The sequence below is a fragment of the Cynoglossus semilaevis genome, chromosome 9, assembly GCF_000523025.1.
Source record: "Cynoglossus semilaevis isolate Cse_v1.0 chromosome 9, Cse_v1.0, whole genome shotgun sequence".
Taxonomy (NCBI): domain Eukaryota; kingdom Metazoa; phylum Chordata; class Actinopteri; order Pleuronectiformes; family Cynoglossidae; genus Cynoglossus; species Cynoglossus semilaevis.
In genome coordinates, this window is record NC_024315.1 from 12,917,488 (window position 1) to 12,934,487 (window position 17,000).

General features: G+C 41.8%; 2 protein-coding genes across 5 annotated transcripts in view; one reads left to right on the top strand and one right to left on the bottom strand.

Annotated features, from left to right (window-relative positions):
- LOC103383968 (E3 ubiquitin-protein ligase DTX4) overlaps positions 1-17,000 on the bottom strand; it is an 82,063-nt gene that overhangs the window by 34,555 nt on the left and 30,508 nt on the right. The window contains exons 1-2 of one of the 3 annotated variants that reach the window (XM_025058813.1): positions 4,207-4,302; positions 2,904-3,092 (exon numbers count right to left, since the gene is read on the bottom strand). The exons of 1 other annotated variant lie outside the window; for it this stretch is intronic. The gene's annotated coding sequence lies outside the window, so the exon portion shown is untranslated. Of the gene's footprint in view, positions 1-2,903; positions 3,093-4,206; positions 4,309-17,000 lie in introns of those variants that run through there. One more of the 3 variants, XM_025058812.1, reaches the window with a different exon arrangement.
- LOC103383965 (uncharacterized) lies at positions 9,551-11,579 on the top strand. 2 transcript variants are annotated; one of them, XM_017034889.2, is made up of 4 exons: positions 9,551-9,738; positions 9,871-9,988; positions 10,073-10,165; positions 11,071-11,579. In XM_017034889.2, exons 1-4 carry the CDS (start codon positions 9,666-9,668, stop codon positions 11,129-11,131), a joined length of 345 nt encoding a protein of 114 aa, XP_016890378.1. In that variant the 5' UTR covers positions 9,551-9,665; the 3' UTR covers positions 11,132-11,579.

Below are 17,000 nucleotides of genomic sequence, written 5' to 3' on the forward strand. Positions count from 1 at the left end.
GTTAGCGATCTTTCGGTACAACAAGAAGGTCACAGGTTCAATCCCTGGTCTTTCTGTATAAAGTCCCCTGTGTATGTGTGTGTTTTCTCTTTGTTCTCCAGTTTCCTCCCACAGTCAAAAACATGCAGAATTTTAGTGTGACTGGAGATCGTTCTAGCACAACCTCACCACTAGGTGTTCCTAGATACTGAACATGTGGTCATTAAGAGATATTTTAGACCTGGGGTCCCTTGTTATTTCCGAAGTATTCAAATAAAACACAGGCTAATATTTTTATGTCACAGTTTGAAAAATGTGAATTTTAAAAAAAAAGTCTAATTAATGAGAACAATGTCAGGCCTGCAGTTCCTCTGTAGACCCCCTGTTGAAGGACTGTTTAAGATTAGAGTCACACCGAGTCATTGTTCTTCTTTACCCTGTTTATTCTCAACTTTTTTTTTATATCCTAGATGAATTTGTTTGAACTCGGCTCCACTCTGAACTCTCACTAAGCTTGCGTAACCGTTTCTGTCAATTCAGCTTTACTTGTCCTGTGTAAACAGTGCAAACACACAGAGCAATAGAGTACAGTCCAATTCTCTCTTTACTCACTCACAGTTGGCCAATAACGTCTACTCTCCAGACACAAGAGCCTCAGTTACTGCTGTGAGGAGAAACAGATTTTAACTACTTAAAAAAACATAAATATCCCAACGCATGATTTTATAACACACACACACACATAACCCGATCCCAGAGTTGAAAAGGGAAATACATATTTCTTTCCTGCGGGGACAGTTAGACCCCAGATCCACTGCTGCCATGTTTGGTAAATTATTGTCAGTTTATGTAATTATAAAAAAATGTTCCAAACACTAGGGTCACAGAGCAGCGTGTGTGTAATGACTAACAGAGGCTGCAGCGGTTCGTAAATAGTGTTTTTTCTTTTCTTTCTTTTCTTCATGATCATTGTCGAAGGAAGTGAGAAGACGATGCAGTTTTACAGATTCAACATTTCTCGGTTTAAAGGGGACCCAGTAGGTGGCAGTAATTGTCACAAGATTACGGTCTGTTGGTAAAGTGAGGCGGAGGCTCTCAGTAGGGTTAGCTTAGCTTAGCACGCTAGCGAATGAAAATATTGGCTACCAGCTGTGTGTGTCTTCAGTGCTGTTCATTTCTATTATCTAGTGGACAGTCATTAGTGATTTTAAAGTCTATAGAATTATATTTCTCACAGTACATGACTTTCAAATGTGTGCTTAGCGCCCCCTACAGGACATTGATGGTGCGCTACAGCCTTAAACTTACACAAAACACTAACAACAACACGACGGACAAGTGTCTTGTTGAACGGTGGTGCACACAGCTGCGTGTCAGTTGCTTGTTGGATCGGACTGCAGTTAACGCTGCAGATGTTTGTGTGAATGAAACAATCTCTAAAGACAGAAAATTGTTACCACACCGGCGTCTCAGTGACTGCGGGTGGAGTCACCAAAAAACATGCATCAGATGCGAGCAAATAACTCTGATACGTATTGTAAAAATAATCCTGACATGTGTGACTGTCCCTGGTGCATGATTCCTGACCTGATTTTCCTTCATGTGCTCCAGCAGCTGATTTCACTAACTCAGCAGTGATATCACTCCTCCAGGACCAGTGGCTCATGGTAAGAAATACATACATGTGTACAGCACGGTGGAGCAGTGGCTCTAACATTTCATAGTCACTGCAGAAAGAAACAAGCAACAGGAACTCTTCCAGAAGGACTTCATCCCACACATGGAATTCATTCTTGCAGTGAGAAATCAGAGCCACTGAGGAGGTCGTTATCATCAACACTGTTATATAACAGTGTCCGGCTCTCCATTATCCAGAAGTGTGGTGTTCTGTCACTAAACTCTTTTGGTACAGATGTGTGGAGTCAGTTCCCTGAAGTGGTGGTTGATGTTTCTGACATGGTCTACAGCTTTTTTCCAGGCCTCTGGGTGGCACTAGGTACACGACCTAAACCAGGGATGGACAAACGTTTTGTTGTCCACTTTCCTTTTCGTCGACCTGCTCAGTTTTACTGAAAGGGTTGGACATTCAAACAAGTCTAATGATTATGTTATTTGATGATATAATTTGGACAAGTTTGGCAGGTCCAAAAAAAAAAAAAAAAAGTATCCAGCCCCCAGGCCATAGTTTGCCCATTCATGACCTAGCCCTCGACAAGTTTAAACAGAATTTGAAAGTTTTGAAAAATCTACAGAAAGATGTTAAAGAACCAGAGCCTGACACATTAGAATATCTGAATCGACTGTGAACTTATGCCATAAATGCCATAAATACAAATTAAAATGGATTCAAACTGAACACATTTCTTCTTAAGGCACCAGACAAACAGGTCCTGTGGGGGCGCTATAACCTGATACAAACCCTGGTCGTCCATTAATAAAAGGCCATATGTGTGTTGTTCAGCGTCTGTAGTGATTTATATGGAGGAACATTATAACAACAAATCCATGTGGACTATTTTCAAACACATCATAAATTACAGTGAACACCTCATGGTCACTGGGTCGTGTCCCAGCTCCAACAGAAAGAGTTGAAAGCTTGAAAGTGTTAAGTGAAGGAATTAAAAACCAGTCACTTTTTAAAGCTCTGAAGGGGAAAATGTCATGGGGTTTACAAAAAGCCTGAGGCAGGATTTAAATTCCAGTCATGCTTCACCACTGGTAGAACCGCCGGGTTCCACCTCAGACAGTTCTCTAGTCTGCCACTGGGATACATGGATGACAAAGAACAATTATTTCAGATGATTGATAAAAAATCTAGTTACAATGTTGTTTTGACTGTAACTGAACCACCAATCAAACGATCGTCCATCAAACACGTCCTCAGTTTCACCCAACAGAACACGTCTGCTGACCCACTCCCTCACCTCCTCCAACCTTTTCCTTTTTGCTGAACAGTACGTTCCGACCCACATCCAGCATTTTGGCCTGGTTTCCCCTCCGCTCTCTCCCAGCCATTACCGACTCCGTTTCCCCCGCTCTGTCTGATGTTTCCTCACCTGACCTCTCCTCAAACACCTGACCTCTCCTCTAGCAGCATTCTCACCTCCATGACCCTGCGGATTGTCCATTAACAGCATCAGTACGGCTGTAAAGATGGAAACACCCTCACACCGATCAAACCCAGGCTGAAGTTTTTAACGTTATCGTACGTCTAATCTGGATCAATCAGCTCCTCAGACATCGGGGCCATGAATGAAGATTTGTATTAAAGAGCCAGTCCGGCTGCAGAACACCACACAGAGAGGAGTATGTACGTTTAAATACTACTACTCTGTCTGGTGTTCTGCAGTCAGACTGTGCTGTTCACAAGTGAATCTGTGAACGGCCTCATCAACAAGTCTGTGTTCATCAAACATTACAGCTTTATTTTTTTTCCAACCAAAGGAACTCTGATGAAATAAACAAAGCACAAAACCATCACTCATGGCGCAACACTGCTAACAAACCACAGAGCATTATGGGAAGTGCTCACCCAGATTCCAACACGCTACAATAGTTTGACATGAATAATCAGTCTGTATATTAGAGAAACATTGTGTTTAAAGCCAGCAGTTCTAACATCTCTGGGCTAATTGTGTTAGCATGGTTAGGTTGGTTAGCTAAGACGCGGTGCATACTGTCATATAAAACTCTGTGTATGTGCATTGGGAATGCACAGCGTGCTAGCGTACCACCAAAACGCCTCTAAATCAGGGGTCTCAAACTCCCGGCTCGAAGGCCATTATGGGCCCAGAGATTCCCCACATCCAGCCCATGAATAGATGTCAGTTATCTACATTTTAGTTTTTTATTTTGTAGCAAACACTGCTGACAAGCTATATTCTAGTGTGCTAATAGCGTGCTACAGGCGTTACAGTAGTGTCTTTAATAATGTTAATGTCTATTATAGTGTATTTGGATGATTTCCTTCCTTAATTTAGAACTTTTAGGACAGATAAAAATGTAGATTGATTTGAGATTAATCTTAAATTAGCTGTGGACAATTATGTGATTAATCATGATTAAACCGTCTTTGGATTAACAGCCCTAGCACCGCCTTAATATAGAACTACATCAGTTGGACTCCTAAGATTGTTTAAGTGTATTTTAAATAATGTTCTTCGTCTTTTGTCTCTTTTACGACCCCTTCAGGTTCAGGTGAGAGTCTTAGTTTTAAACTGGACTCACTGTGAAGACGCCTGCTGTGTGTCCTCACGCCAGCCCAGTGTGTTCTAATTCATTCATGTGCAGAGAGCAATAATGGAGCAGAAACACTCTCCAAATGTGATGTCAACCCCCTTTGAAGTTGTAAATTAGAGCATCACATGAAACAAAAGATGAAAGGGAAAAATATCAAGGGCAGAACAAACGAGCAGAGGCAGCCTGAGGCGTGAGAGATGAAGGGCAGCCACCAGGGGGCCCCACTGCACAAAGTCAAATGTGAATGTTTTTTTTTTTTTTACAGTCAGGTGTAAATATTTCAGGAAATACTGTAAAAACACTGCTCTCAGATAATATCACAGAGCATGCCCAACAGGATGGCTGGGGTTTGGACTCCGGGATCCAAGGATTTCAAGGGCCAATGATTGGATTTCAAATAATCTAAAAAAAACAAACAAATATTTTTATATATTGTAGTGTACAGTGGTCCCTCTCTATATCGCGGTTCTCTCACACTCCCTCAGTACATCGTGGGATTTTTTTTTCAATCTGATCTCGCGAAATTTTCGCAATATCATGAAATATAGCTGTTTATATATTAAAAGATAATTATACATTCAAACGTTTTGTCACACTCCCTCAGTACATCGTGGGATTTTTTTTTCAATCTGATCTCGCGAAATTTTCGCAATATCATGAAATATAGCAAAAAATAAACTAAAAGATAATTATACATTCAAACGTTTTGGCTTTTAAAATCTTAAAAGTTGATTCTTATTTTGTAACTGAGATAAGCGCATTTGCGAACGATCACTGGTAGCTTTGTTTACCTAGACAAGATCGTACACAGCATACTGTTGGCTAATACAATGCACCTCTACTTTGCGATTTTTCCCATTTCGTGGTGGGTCTTGGAACGCAACTACCGCTAGGACAGGGATTTCTGTAGTACTACCCCTGAAAATTAGTACCATTAGTATGATCAACATTAAAATACAGCAGCACCGACTTATGCTGTTCAGATGAGAACACCATATATAGTACAAGTAGAGAATGTACTTCAGTTCAATCCAAATACCACATAAACAACTGTATGTATACATGCATCGCTAACACACTATAAGCTAGCACTCACAAACATGCTGCTAATCTTGTTGTCACTATATATTATCTTACTTGCTACATGACTTATATCCAGAGGAAAATCAATCCGTGAATCATACAACAGGCTTCCCTGGCACCACCTACAGGCCAGGAAAGTGGGACATCTGATCATTAATCATAGTAATGAGTGAATCTTAAAATATTTTTTGAGGAAAACATCATTATCTCTGTCTGTGCGCAGTCAAGGCGGTGGTTCTTTTTACTTTTACTTTCTATTTACCAGAAGTCTTGTGATTATGTTGAAAGAGGCAGCTGGGCTTTATTGGCAGGAAAAGATCCAGTTTGGTCCAACAGAGAGACAATGAGGGGGAGTATGGGAATAAAGCTGCTCCCCAGAGACATTTCCAGCGAACCGAGCTATAACTTTTTAATCTTTGATCATCACATGTATTGAAAGCCAACCATGTCATGATATTATAGAGATAGAAAAGTGAGACATTCTATAGTGTCAGACCCAGGGTGTATTATTCTTCAGAACCAGAGGAAGTGGGTTGTTGATGACGCTGGATTTATTTTAACTGGGGTTAAGCCATTGATTCAGAGAAGAAGAGTGAGATCAGAGTCTGGCCTCGTGACTGGCTGCTGGAGGAGGATGACTGTAGAGGTGCTTATAAAAATAAGTGCTCATTAAAAAGAAAATGACAAATAAAAAAGTGCTCATATATACAGTATATATATATATATATATACATATATATACACAGTATATACCTACATATAGTGGGGCCCCCAGATACAAGCTCCCCAAAATACATCTTTCCAAGGTAAGAGTAGGCGACTTTTGCAAGATTTTCTTCGTGATACGAAGAAACTTTGAGTTACGAGTGCTCAACCTCTGTCCCTCGCTGGGTTGTTTTACCCACTGTTATAACAATAGTATAAAATGTTTTCTTACTTATTATTGTTTTATACTATCAATATATTTGTTTATATATTTATCTTAGAGAGGGGCAATTTTAATTGAATTAATTAATAGTATATTTCTGGGGGGCTGGAACGAATGAATTGTTTTTTTGTTATTTTTATTGGGGAAAAAGCAATCGAGATACGAGTGGATCATCCACGAGTGCTGTTGTGGAACGGGTTACACTCAGTCTCGGGGGTCCACTGTATGTCAAAAACACGTGTATCAGTGGTAGCTAAAACAGTTTGTACCTTCAGGAGTTATGATTGGACTCAGGTTTTTATCCTGGAAATGGTCCAAACATGTCTGACATGCATGTAAAAAACAGCCTGTTAAAAGTAAATTTCCTGTCCTGCTGAGTGTGTGTGTTTGTTTGTGTGTGTCCTCATTTGCTCCTTGTGTTTCCAGCCTGTCATGAGTGTGTCCTCACAAACACATACAAACTGGATTATATTTATCGTGTTTACATAGTTGATAAACCGCTGTGATGATCACAGCTGGAGAACCAGCAGAGATCAGGTTCAGGATCCACGGACAGTCCCTGACCCTGGTACAGCCTCACACTCTCTACTCCGGTGTCACCTTGACCCTGACTTTGGAACACGGCCAGACAGCATCAACCAATTAACACCAACAACCAAGTGCTGTGTTTTCTTTCACTTTGAGGAGAAAAAAAAATCATGAATACCTGTGGTCAGAATTGTGTGTGTGTGTGTGTGTGTGCTGGTTTTTGTATTTATGAGTGGTTTCCTGCTCACAGTGTCAAAGGATCAGGCTGTAAAAACCAGGGACAGGAGCAGACTCCTGTACAGTAAGGCTGATGGAATGTATGTGTGTGTGTGTTTTAATGTGTGTGAAGAAAAGCACATTAACTCTGGCATGATCACAGAAACACACACACATGGAATGCATGTTAATGTATGTATGTATGTGTGTGTGTGTGTGAGAGAGAGAGAGAGGGAGAGAAAGAGAGAGAGTGAGTGTGTGAGTGAGTGTGTGTGTGTCATGGTCTTGTTGTTTCCAGAAAGTCTTGTTAACAGAAGGCAGGAATGTGAAAGTAAAAACTTCTGCTGTTTAGAATCTGCTTCACATTCACATCAGTTTAAACAAACAAATTACTGGCAAAAGTTCATAATGCTTTAGATACTGATGAGAACCAGAACCATCAGACTACGAACAAGCAGAACCATCACAACCATTAGGAAACCCAGAACCATTAAGGCCAGCCCCTACTAAGAACCAGAACCTTGAGAACCACCAGAGACAGAACCATCCAGACCAAACATTTGTTTGTTAATTTTTTCATGTTCGTCTGTTTCAACATGTTTCAACCAAACATACAACCCAGTGAGATTTTCAAACGGTTTCATTTAAGACGACAGTTTGTGGGTTGGATTCTTCACATTTTTCACAAACAGGAAACAAACAGCGGGAGAAAATAGAATGTTCCTCACAACCGGTTTGGTCCAAATGGACAATAAATGATTAATGTCACTAAATAATAATAATAATAAAAATAGCATCAGACAGTTTCTGGATGGCATTTAAGACGACCATGAAGTCACTAGTTTTGACCAATGGTTGAGTTCCACACGTCTACATGTGACAGGGAGGGACATGGAAGTATCTGTGAGAATTTTAGAATAAAGTTGTTTTTTTTTACTCTATTAAACTGAAAAGAAAAATGCTTTGAAAGTACAATAAAATTCACATTGTAATAAAACATCAGTAACTATAATTAATTTATATATAACTAATAAAAAAAATTACCCAAGTTTAGGAATTTGAAAAAAACAAAACAAAAAACAAACAAACAAATACCTCACCAAAAATGAATAGTTCACTCATTCCCAGTTTTTACTTTTTTTTCAGAACTAATTATTTTCTATTTTTTCTGTCATCATCGTTGTCGGTAAAAATAATAACGACACCTCATTAGGCGGCTCTTCCTGTGCTGATTGCTGAGAGATGAGTAACGATAACCACACCTGGACTCTGGGGTCAACATTACTGACTGTAACCAATCCCAAAAGAGAAACAAATCCCACTGTATTCTTGAAAGTGTCCAGAAGAATTCCTTCGGAAAGATTCAGAGATGAGTGATAAAGGTTTCTGGTTAGAACCTCAGCAGAGCACTGACGTGTTCTCTGCCGGTTGATGGTTCAAGCACGTGAGGTGACCGGAAAAGAGAAAGTGCAGGATTTGTTGCAAACACACACACACACAATGATGTCACATCAGGACTACAAACAAACAACCTTTCACACCTACATTCACACCTAAAGTTACTTATGAATCTACAATGGACCCAAAATTCGTAACTAGTCATTTTATAGCCAGTGACCTTCAATTGGGGGAGTGCAGCCACTAAGGCATCCATAAATATGCTGCATCAGGGTCGTGCATTTTTTTAAAATCAAATTTTTCATTTTCCTCAAAATACCTGCATGGATATAATGTGTTGTAATTAAACACATGAGTATTAAATGGTGGTGCTTTGGCCCAGAGGCTATGTCATTGGTGTGGAACCCCAGGGTTCACCTCCTGGGCAAGATCAAATCCCAGTTAGGGCAGTCGGTACCTTCCAGTGGACTCACCACCTGCAGGAAGGTTTAGGGGGGGTTGGTACGGTGCGGTGTAATTTGGGTGGCGGTCATGGAGACTGCTGCCCCCGCAACCAGGTAACGGATAAGGATGAAAATAGATGGATGGAGTATTAAATGTGAATAACAAGGTTAAAACTGGGCACTGGGCCCAGTTTAATAAAAGAACTAGATCATAGTCCTATAGTCTTAGTTTATAGTTTCTGTCCCACAGCTTCGCCGGGGGTCCCTGCTCCATCGCTACTACTATCAGTTTGTTGGTCCAAACCGTCGTCTGGACTAAATAAAACCGAATCACATGACTGTGATTATAAGCTGTTCTAGCAGAACCAGAGCTAAAGAAAATTCATTCTAAAGTGATACAAGCAAATCATTCTAACAGAATTACGTGGTGGTCCAGACCCATGTTAGTAGACTAAAGTCATTAAAGGTCCAGGAATGTGTGACTGCTTTGGTTTATCAGTACAGTAGGCAGAGGAGGATTAGTCCGTTAACTGCCTCCTCACTTCTCAGTCAATCTGCTCAGTCACAGCATCCCTTCAGCCTCATTTTTGCGATCGTCACACGGATACAAAGCAGATTCCAGTGTGTCTCCGGAGTGAGTGTGGAAATTCCAGATCTGGTCTGGAATTTGGACTGACGGGAAGAAGGATGGAGTTGGGGGGAAAACCCACGGTGGTCCGCCTATAAAAGGAGGGAGCAGCTGAGAGCAGCAGCATTCCTCGGACTCCTCACAGCTCCTCTCACTCCTCCTGCTCTTCAGGAAGATCTCGGACCTCCTCGCTTTTCAGGAACTTCTTTGTCCGTCTGCAGAAATGGCCCTGATCCAGAATAGTCCTGTTCTGCTGCTCTTTGTCGTGGCAGCAATTTACATACAGCTTGACCAAGGTGAGTCCAGACCCGCTTTTCAAAAGAGTTCAGGGTTTGAATTTGTTTTTCATTTCTCACAGAACTTTCCTTGCTGTTTGTTTGCCCCGGACTCCTTGCCTGCAGTAACAACACTCTCTCTTTCTTCAGCAGCCCAGAACACTATACCTGGACGTTGTTGGTGTCCCAAATCAGTGAAGTTCACCAAGGGCAACATGACCGATTTCCAGGTCCTTGAGAGGCATCCGGGGTGTGACAAGACCGAACTGATGTGAGTGTGACACAAACAAACCAGTAAACAAACAAACAACGGCATGTGGTGCTGACTCGTTTTATCTTCTCTGTTTCCCATCAGTGTAACCATGGCAGAAGCAGACAACTCCACTGCGCAAATTTGTATAAACACTCAGGGAAAGATGGCCAAGAATTTTCTCAAATGCTGGGAAAGGTAAGAACACAGATGACGCTGCCAAAGAAAAACCCACTCCTGCAGCAGGGAGTTGGACCGAGCTGCTTTAAAAGGTCTGATAAAGCCAGCCAAGAACAAAACACTGAACTTCAGTCAAGGACGCTTGAGAAAATGTGGCTGCCAGCATGGAAAAGATTTTTTCTAGTTTCTTTTGGTAAAACTTTAAAAAGAAGATTTAATTCTTTAAAAAAACAACTTTTTCTTGCACGAAAACCCGCAGAGAAATTAAATGTTTTTTTTCTTCTTTTACATCAGAGCACACAGCAGATGTTGGTCAACTGTTGCCTTCAAGTCAGCTCACAGGTGTTATTGTGTGGCAGTGAAGTTTGAATTTATTTGTATGGTGCTAGCGTAATGACATAAAGACGCTATAGGTGGCAGCAGTGGGCTGCTGTGTTTCTACAAACAAAAATTGATTTTCCTCATGGAATTTGGTGCTGATACCAATCAGTTAAGGTGAAGTCTGTATTTTTTGTGTTTTGAGGAGAATTGTCCTGGAAACACAGTTAGCATTGACTGTGAATATTCTAACCTTTAATGCAGTTTTACCTTTCTTATATTTTTAAAATGTATTATTTATTTCTTTAGGTGTTGTTTTTGTCTGTCTACCTGCTGGCAGCCATATTTCCATCCTCGTGCCGTTGTTATCAGTACATCATACAGCCACACACATCGACCAAAGTGGACTAAACAAACACAAACTCCACTCAAGGCACCTAAGGCTATCATTTTGGTCAGAATAAGAATCCTGTTTTAGCCCACCAGAGGCTCCCACATCAGACTACAGATCACATGGCTGTTGCACAAAGCTAACAGCTGTTCTGTGTTAGTCCTTTGGCTTGGTCCAACATTATTTTTCTTTCTTTCCTCTCTTCCTCTCACAGGATAAAAAAGGAGGAGAGCCGGAAGATGGAGTGCATCAACAAAAGGAGAAAGACCGAGTGACTTTCACAGGGAACTGGGGGGGTGAGACGGAGCACGGGTGGGGGCGAGGGGGAGGTTGCAGAATGAGAATCTGGCCACACTGGAGAAAGTCCCCCAGAGGTCACATGAAGTCTGACTCACCGAGGCCCACTGTGCTGAAAGCAGAGCTTTCACCACATTCCTGCACTGGAGAAGATTGGGAAATGACAGTGGGAGGGAGGGAGATGTTAAACAGCTGTCAAAGGAGAAAAAAGGGGGTGAGAGGGAGAGAGAGACGGCTTCATTTCAAAGGAGATAACGTCACTAATGTACAGTAACTATTGCAGCGAGTCTGTTAAAATGCACACATAATATTTGCCATATGTTTGTCATACAAAAAATTATTTATGTGGATCTATTTATTGTCAGAATGGAATTATTTTTTTCTAAATGAAATTAAAGTGGATTTTAATAAAACTAAATACTTTCATTTGGTTTTTTTTTCTCCCCCGTGTGAGTGTGCGTCCCAGTTTTGTGGCTGCGGGTGACGAAATTAGACAAAAATAAAACATTCTCCCGGAGAAAACATAAGTCTTTGGCAGCTTCTGTTTCCAGCTGCCTTTGTTTTGACCTGAGCCGGTGAAACCTGTGGCTCAGCAGCCCCTCCGTTCATGAGATGGAAATAGAAAGAGGCAGAGGTGTCAGTGAGCAGCCAGGACGCAGCTGCCTCCCAAGGACCGTGCAGTGACTTTGCTGCAGCGAGCGACAAATTAATTGTTATCATTATAAAAATGTCTCTCTCCTCTGGGAGCGCTGGGTTTGGCAGGAGCCGAATTAAATGACGCCCAGGAGGAAACTCCAACACATCTGTTTCCAGCAGCTGCAGCCTGAGACTGCAGGAGGAAGGCGGGGGATTCTAGAACCATCTTCGTGGACGCAAGCGTCGTTTCCTAATCCCCGAGACTCGACACCAGCGGGGCCCAAGTTTGAATTCATGTCACCGTCTGTATAAACAAGTACCTTCTCAGTGGTATCAGTCACAGAGCACATTGTTCAAAGTAATGGCTCAGTTTGGAAACAAATGCAGCGCTGAGATGTCAAGTCGGACGGAAATGCGATTTTTAAACAGCTACAGTAACTGGTACTGGTTCATACATACATATATATATATATATATATATACATATATATATATATATGTATATATATATATATATATATATGTATCAAACCCAAGACTCTCTGCTTTCAGCTAACCGCTACACATTGGAACCACCAATGATCATGTCAGCAGCTTCTGCTGAGCCAGGTTATTGATCTGTGGCTCCAGCTCCGGCTCTCAGAAGGTTCCAGCTTCATCCGACTGGTCGGCCTGGAATCACATCCTGATATTTGACCATTAGCTTGGCTACAGAGATAGAGACAGAGTTTGCTGGAGAATCAGAGCTGCTGCGGCTTCACTCCAGGGAAATCAGATCAGTCCTGGTCTGGGTCAGAGCATCAGAGTGTGGGAAAGAATAGATCCTCGATAAGCCGGCTATATCTGCTGGTCAGAACACACACTCGTCCACACAAACATGCACACACACACACTTTCTCACTGCTCAGTCAGATGATCAAAACAGGATCAAGGCTGTAAATAGAACCTGAACCAGTGACTGTGACTTCGGCATCATACATTCATCTGTTTGACCTTTGGTCTCCTGTGCTTTGATTAGATTATAGGTGACATGAATGATGGGCACACTGTGATCTCCAGCTGATCATCTGGAGACTGGTGAGTCATCCAAAGGAAGGTCAACAACTCTAACTGACCCTACGAGTGTCTCATCCTTTATCCTTACTGTGAACACAGAACACACCTAAGGTTGTTCTGAACATATTTCTCAACTATCAAGTTTACAGGAGGATATATTCCATGGATATATACTCTTTAAATTATATAGAATAAAGAGAAAGGTTTTTTTTCTTCTAAAGCAGAGCAATACAAGGCCTAGACCTGCAGTTACCAACTACTGCCACTTGGAGGTACCATAGTGCTAGCTTTGTCACAGACGCTGCTCTTACTGTATCTTGTATATTTTCCGTTGTAAACGTAGAACATACTGGTACTTCAGTCAGCACACAGACGTCTGTGTGTTTATTATGAAGATATACAGCTACTTCATGATCAACTGTTCACCTAACTAACAACCAGGTATGACCTTTAATAGCAACCAGAACCGCAGGAAAAAGATTCTGTCAGACTACAACTCACAACAACACACAAGACCCCTGATCCCCACAGGGCCAGTGTTTTCTGCAGAGGTGTAGAGTACAGAGAACACTGCAGTAGATTCATTTAAAGACAATTTGCCATTCACATTCACACTCACATTCACACCTATGTTCAGTTTAGAGTGAACAAACTGAATGTCGATTAAAAACCACAAATGAACAGAACTTTACCTCCTAAAAAATAAAACATCTCTCCTCCAGGCTGCAGGTCTGAATGGAGTATCATGTTTGGCTTTGACTTAGACAACATTTCTCTTAATCCTGTTGGTCGCTCACGCCGCTGCACGGCTCCGACTCTTTCAAAAGTTGGAGGACGAGCAGCTCCCTGCAGCAGGTGTCGGCTCTCTTCCTCGATCGATTAGGGAACACGATGTGTAAAAGTGGTGTCACGCTCTCCCCGGGTGTTTCAGCTGTTAAAGCGCTCATTACAGCGGCTGTCAGAGCAGGAGCCGCTCTGTGAAAAGATCTCTGGCCAACAAAGCTGACACTTTACCAATGTACCGTCTGCACACCATTAAAGAGAGGCTTACAGCAGTTTGAAGTCCGGCCCTGTGATGTTCTGACCCATCATCAGCACCGACTCTACCTCTATCAGGAATCTAGAGCCGACACCAACTCGCTGACCGCAAAACAGAGGCTGCAGGTGAAAAATGACTTTCTTTAATCCTGCTACATAATCCATAAATCAAGATTAGATAGGATATAATCAGGAAAGAGCTACAGTACGATGTGACAAGTCCAGTCAGAGTGGAACTAGGAGGAGTATGCAGGAGATGTTTCTGAATATTTAAATGTTAGCTCAAAATGAACAAAGACCAAATATTATAAATATCAAAAATAAGAGTTTTAAAAGAAAAAAGAAAAAAAAATCAATAATCTATAAATAAAAAATTCAAATATAAAACTACAGAGGCTAAACGCTACTAATGATATTATAGTGAAAGGTTAGCATAGGGAAAAGGCAAAAAAATGCTAACAGTTTTCAAAGGTTTTCATAGCACCACAGAGGCTCCAGCTGAAAAAATGAAAATGTTTCTGTAATCTATGCCACATAACCAATAAATACAGATTCGATTAGTATTCTAAGGCCAGTAGAAAAAAAATAGAATATATAAAAAATAATCTCCAAAAGCTTCACATGAAAAACTAAAGGGCCCTCAAATTTCAGTATCAAAATTTGTTCGTTCATGTTTGTATTTTTGTCTGTGGCCTGTGAACTAACTTTGCTGTAATTTTGTTTAATATTTCTGTTATAGTCAAATACGTCTATATTAGTCTAATCTATCAGTGATCGTTTGTTCAGGCCTTTGTTATTTCCATGCTCTCTGTTTTGATGAAAAGCTGCAGTCACTCAACTCAAACATACCGTAGTTCTCAGACGTTTGGTGCGTGATACATTCCCAGACCCTCAGATCATCATTTCCGGACTTCCCAGAGTCCTAAGACAGGACTTTAAGAACCAGTGTTTTCAGTTTCACACCTGACCAAAGTGATGTGAAACCAATCAGGGTCTGACTCGGCTTTCTGCTGCGCTGTCTCTCCACCAGAGTGAGTCTGAAATGATTGTTTTAATCAGAGCTGAAACAACTGCTGTCTTCACCGCATGCAATAATAACTGACTCAGAGAGATTGGATTTCCTTCCACCTGATCAACCACTGCCCCACCGTGCTACATGTGGCTTTGACTTACAAAGAGTCTCTCTCTCTTCCTCTGTATGTATGTGAGATAGAGAAAGCAGAAATTCTCTGTCTGGGGATTGTTTCTGGTCACTGGTTCAGGTCCCTCGCCACTGACACCCTTTGTCAAATTGTTGAGATGCAGTGAGAGATGCAGCTCAGCTTTTGACACACACATACACAGAGAGAGACAAACATACACACACACACACACACACACACACACACTCTTTATCTTCTGCGTACTCCTGGATTTGCATGCACTGCTGCCTCCTGACAGGATTACTGGGCAGAGGCAGAACCGACGTCCTGCGCAGCAGAGCTCTTCTCTCTGCCTGGATCTAATGACGTTCTAAGGCACACACTTCCACAATCTTTGCAAAATACAACCTGCAGCTTGATGGTGTGATGATGGTGTGTATTGACAATAAAACCAGAATTAATGGTGGTTCTGTACACGAAAAAAATCAAACAAAAAAACCCTGAAGTTTCACAAATGACATGTGACCTATCACTGTGTCACTGACTGTCTTCAAACTGACAGACCCCATCATAAAAAATACAAACTCTGATTGGAGACGTCTGGAGACATCGCATAATTACAAAGGTTTGGTTTAATGTGTGGTCATACCCACCCCCCGCCCATCCCCGCCTCTTCCATAGCTCCTGCACCTGCTAATCTCCTCCTTCAGGGGGCAGCATTCCCCTCCCTCAGCGCACGGCAGCTTCATCAACATGCTGCTGAAGCTGCAGCAGGTCTCTGTCTGCGGCCCCCACTGTACGGAGGAGCCGAGGCTACACTGTTGAATCTATTAACCTTTTCACCGCTCCCACTGAAAGTCACTGAACCCACTGGAAATAATCCTTTAACACTTTTTAAAGAGTTTGGCAACCAGGCTGTTGGTGTTGGTACAGCTGGGGAGGTGGGGGGTGAGGTGGGGGTGCATGGCTGTGACTGGTCGTTATCTGAGACAATGTCATCTCACATTAGACAGTTGGTTATTCAGCAGAGCACAGCCTGTTGATGGCGTGATGTACAGTCGGACACGCCGAGGGTTGACATGTGATGCTGTCGGACAGGCGGCACAGTCTGAGGAGATCTTATAATTGTCTCAGCACCGACGGTTAATGGACTTCTCTGCTGTGGTCAGGCAGCTCCCAGTCTGAGTCTCATTGTGTGTCACTGAGACCACGGGGGAGGAGGCGGGGGTGGGGGCGGAGGGCACATCAGAGGGAAAGCAGAGCAAGAAAGGCACAGCGTGACTCAGATCAGGGCAGTCAGTCTACAACTGACAGTCTGACTGACACAACAGTCAAATGGACTGGTCGAGACAGTAGAGTGATTAATGCTGTTGAGGTCAACAACTGGACTGAAACTCTCCACACGTTCTACGAGACAGAGCATCAAAAGGTTTGAAGTTTGGAGTTCTACTTTTACATATTTTTCTTCACAATTTTCCATATGATTTAATCATCATTTGAATGTGCCACAAATAACAACATAAAACCATATGATACTATATCAGAACAGTTATGGTCTGGTCTGCTGTATTTTAATGGTGGTGATACTAGCAGTACTAGAAGAGGTGAGTATTTTCTGAGGCGTTACTAGAGTATGTGGTGTAAGAAGTGACGATGACCGGTATAGAATACTATGTTACACTGAATGTACAAGGATAACACTGCAGTATCCATCCACCCATCCTTCTACCATCCATCCATCAATCCATCCATCCAATGTCATTCCCACTTTTAAAAAACAATCAATTTCCCGTGTGATTGGCATGTCCTCACTGTGCACAGCCACAATTAAAAAACAAAAGTTATGTCACTTGGCATCTGTTTAAAATGGTTTATAAAAAATAATCACTTTGCTCCTGAGTGTTGTTTCTCTTAAACAACGTGCTGTAGCATGTGTCGTTGTCCAAATCCCATTTTTTATTTTGTCTCAGGCTCA

Coding starts and splice junctions, on each gene's coding strand:
- LOC103383965 (XM_017034889.2), top strand. CDS start 9,666: ATGGCCCTGATCCAGAATAGTCCTGTTCTGCTGCTCTTTGTCGTGGCA. Junction 9,989..10,072: donor TGTGACAAGACCGAACTGAT/GTGAGTGTGACA, acceptor GTTTCCCATCAG/TGTAACCATGGCAGAAGCAG. Junction 10,166..11,070: donor TTTCTCAAATGCTGGGAAAG/GTAAGAACACAG, acceptor TTCCTCTCACAG/GATAAAAAAGGAGGAGAGCC.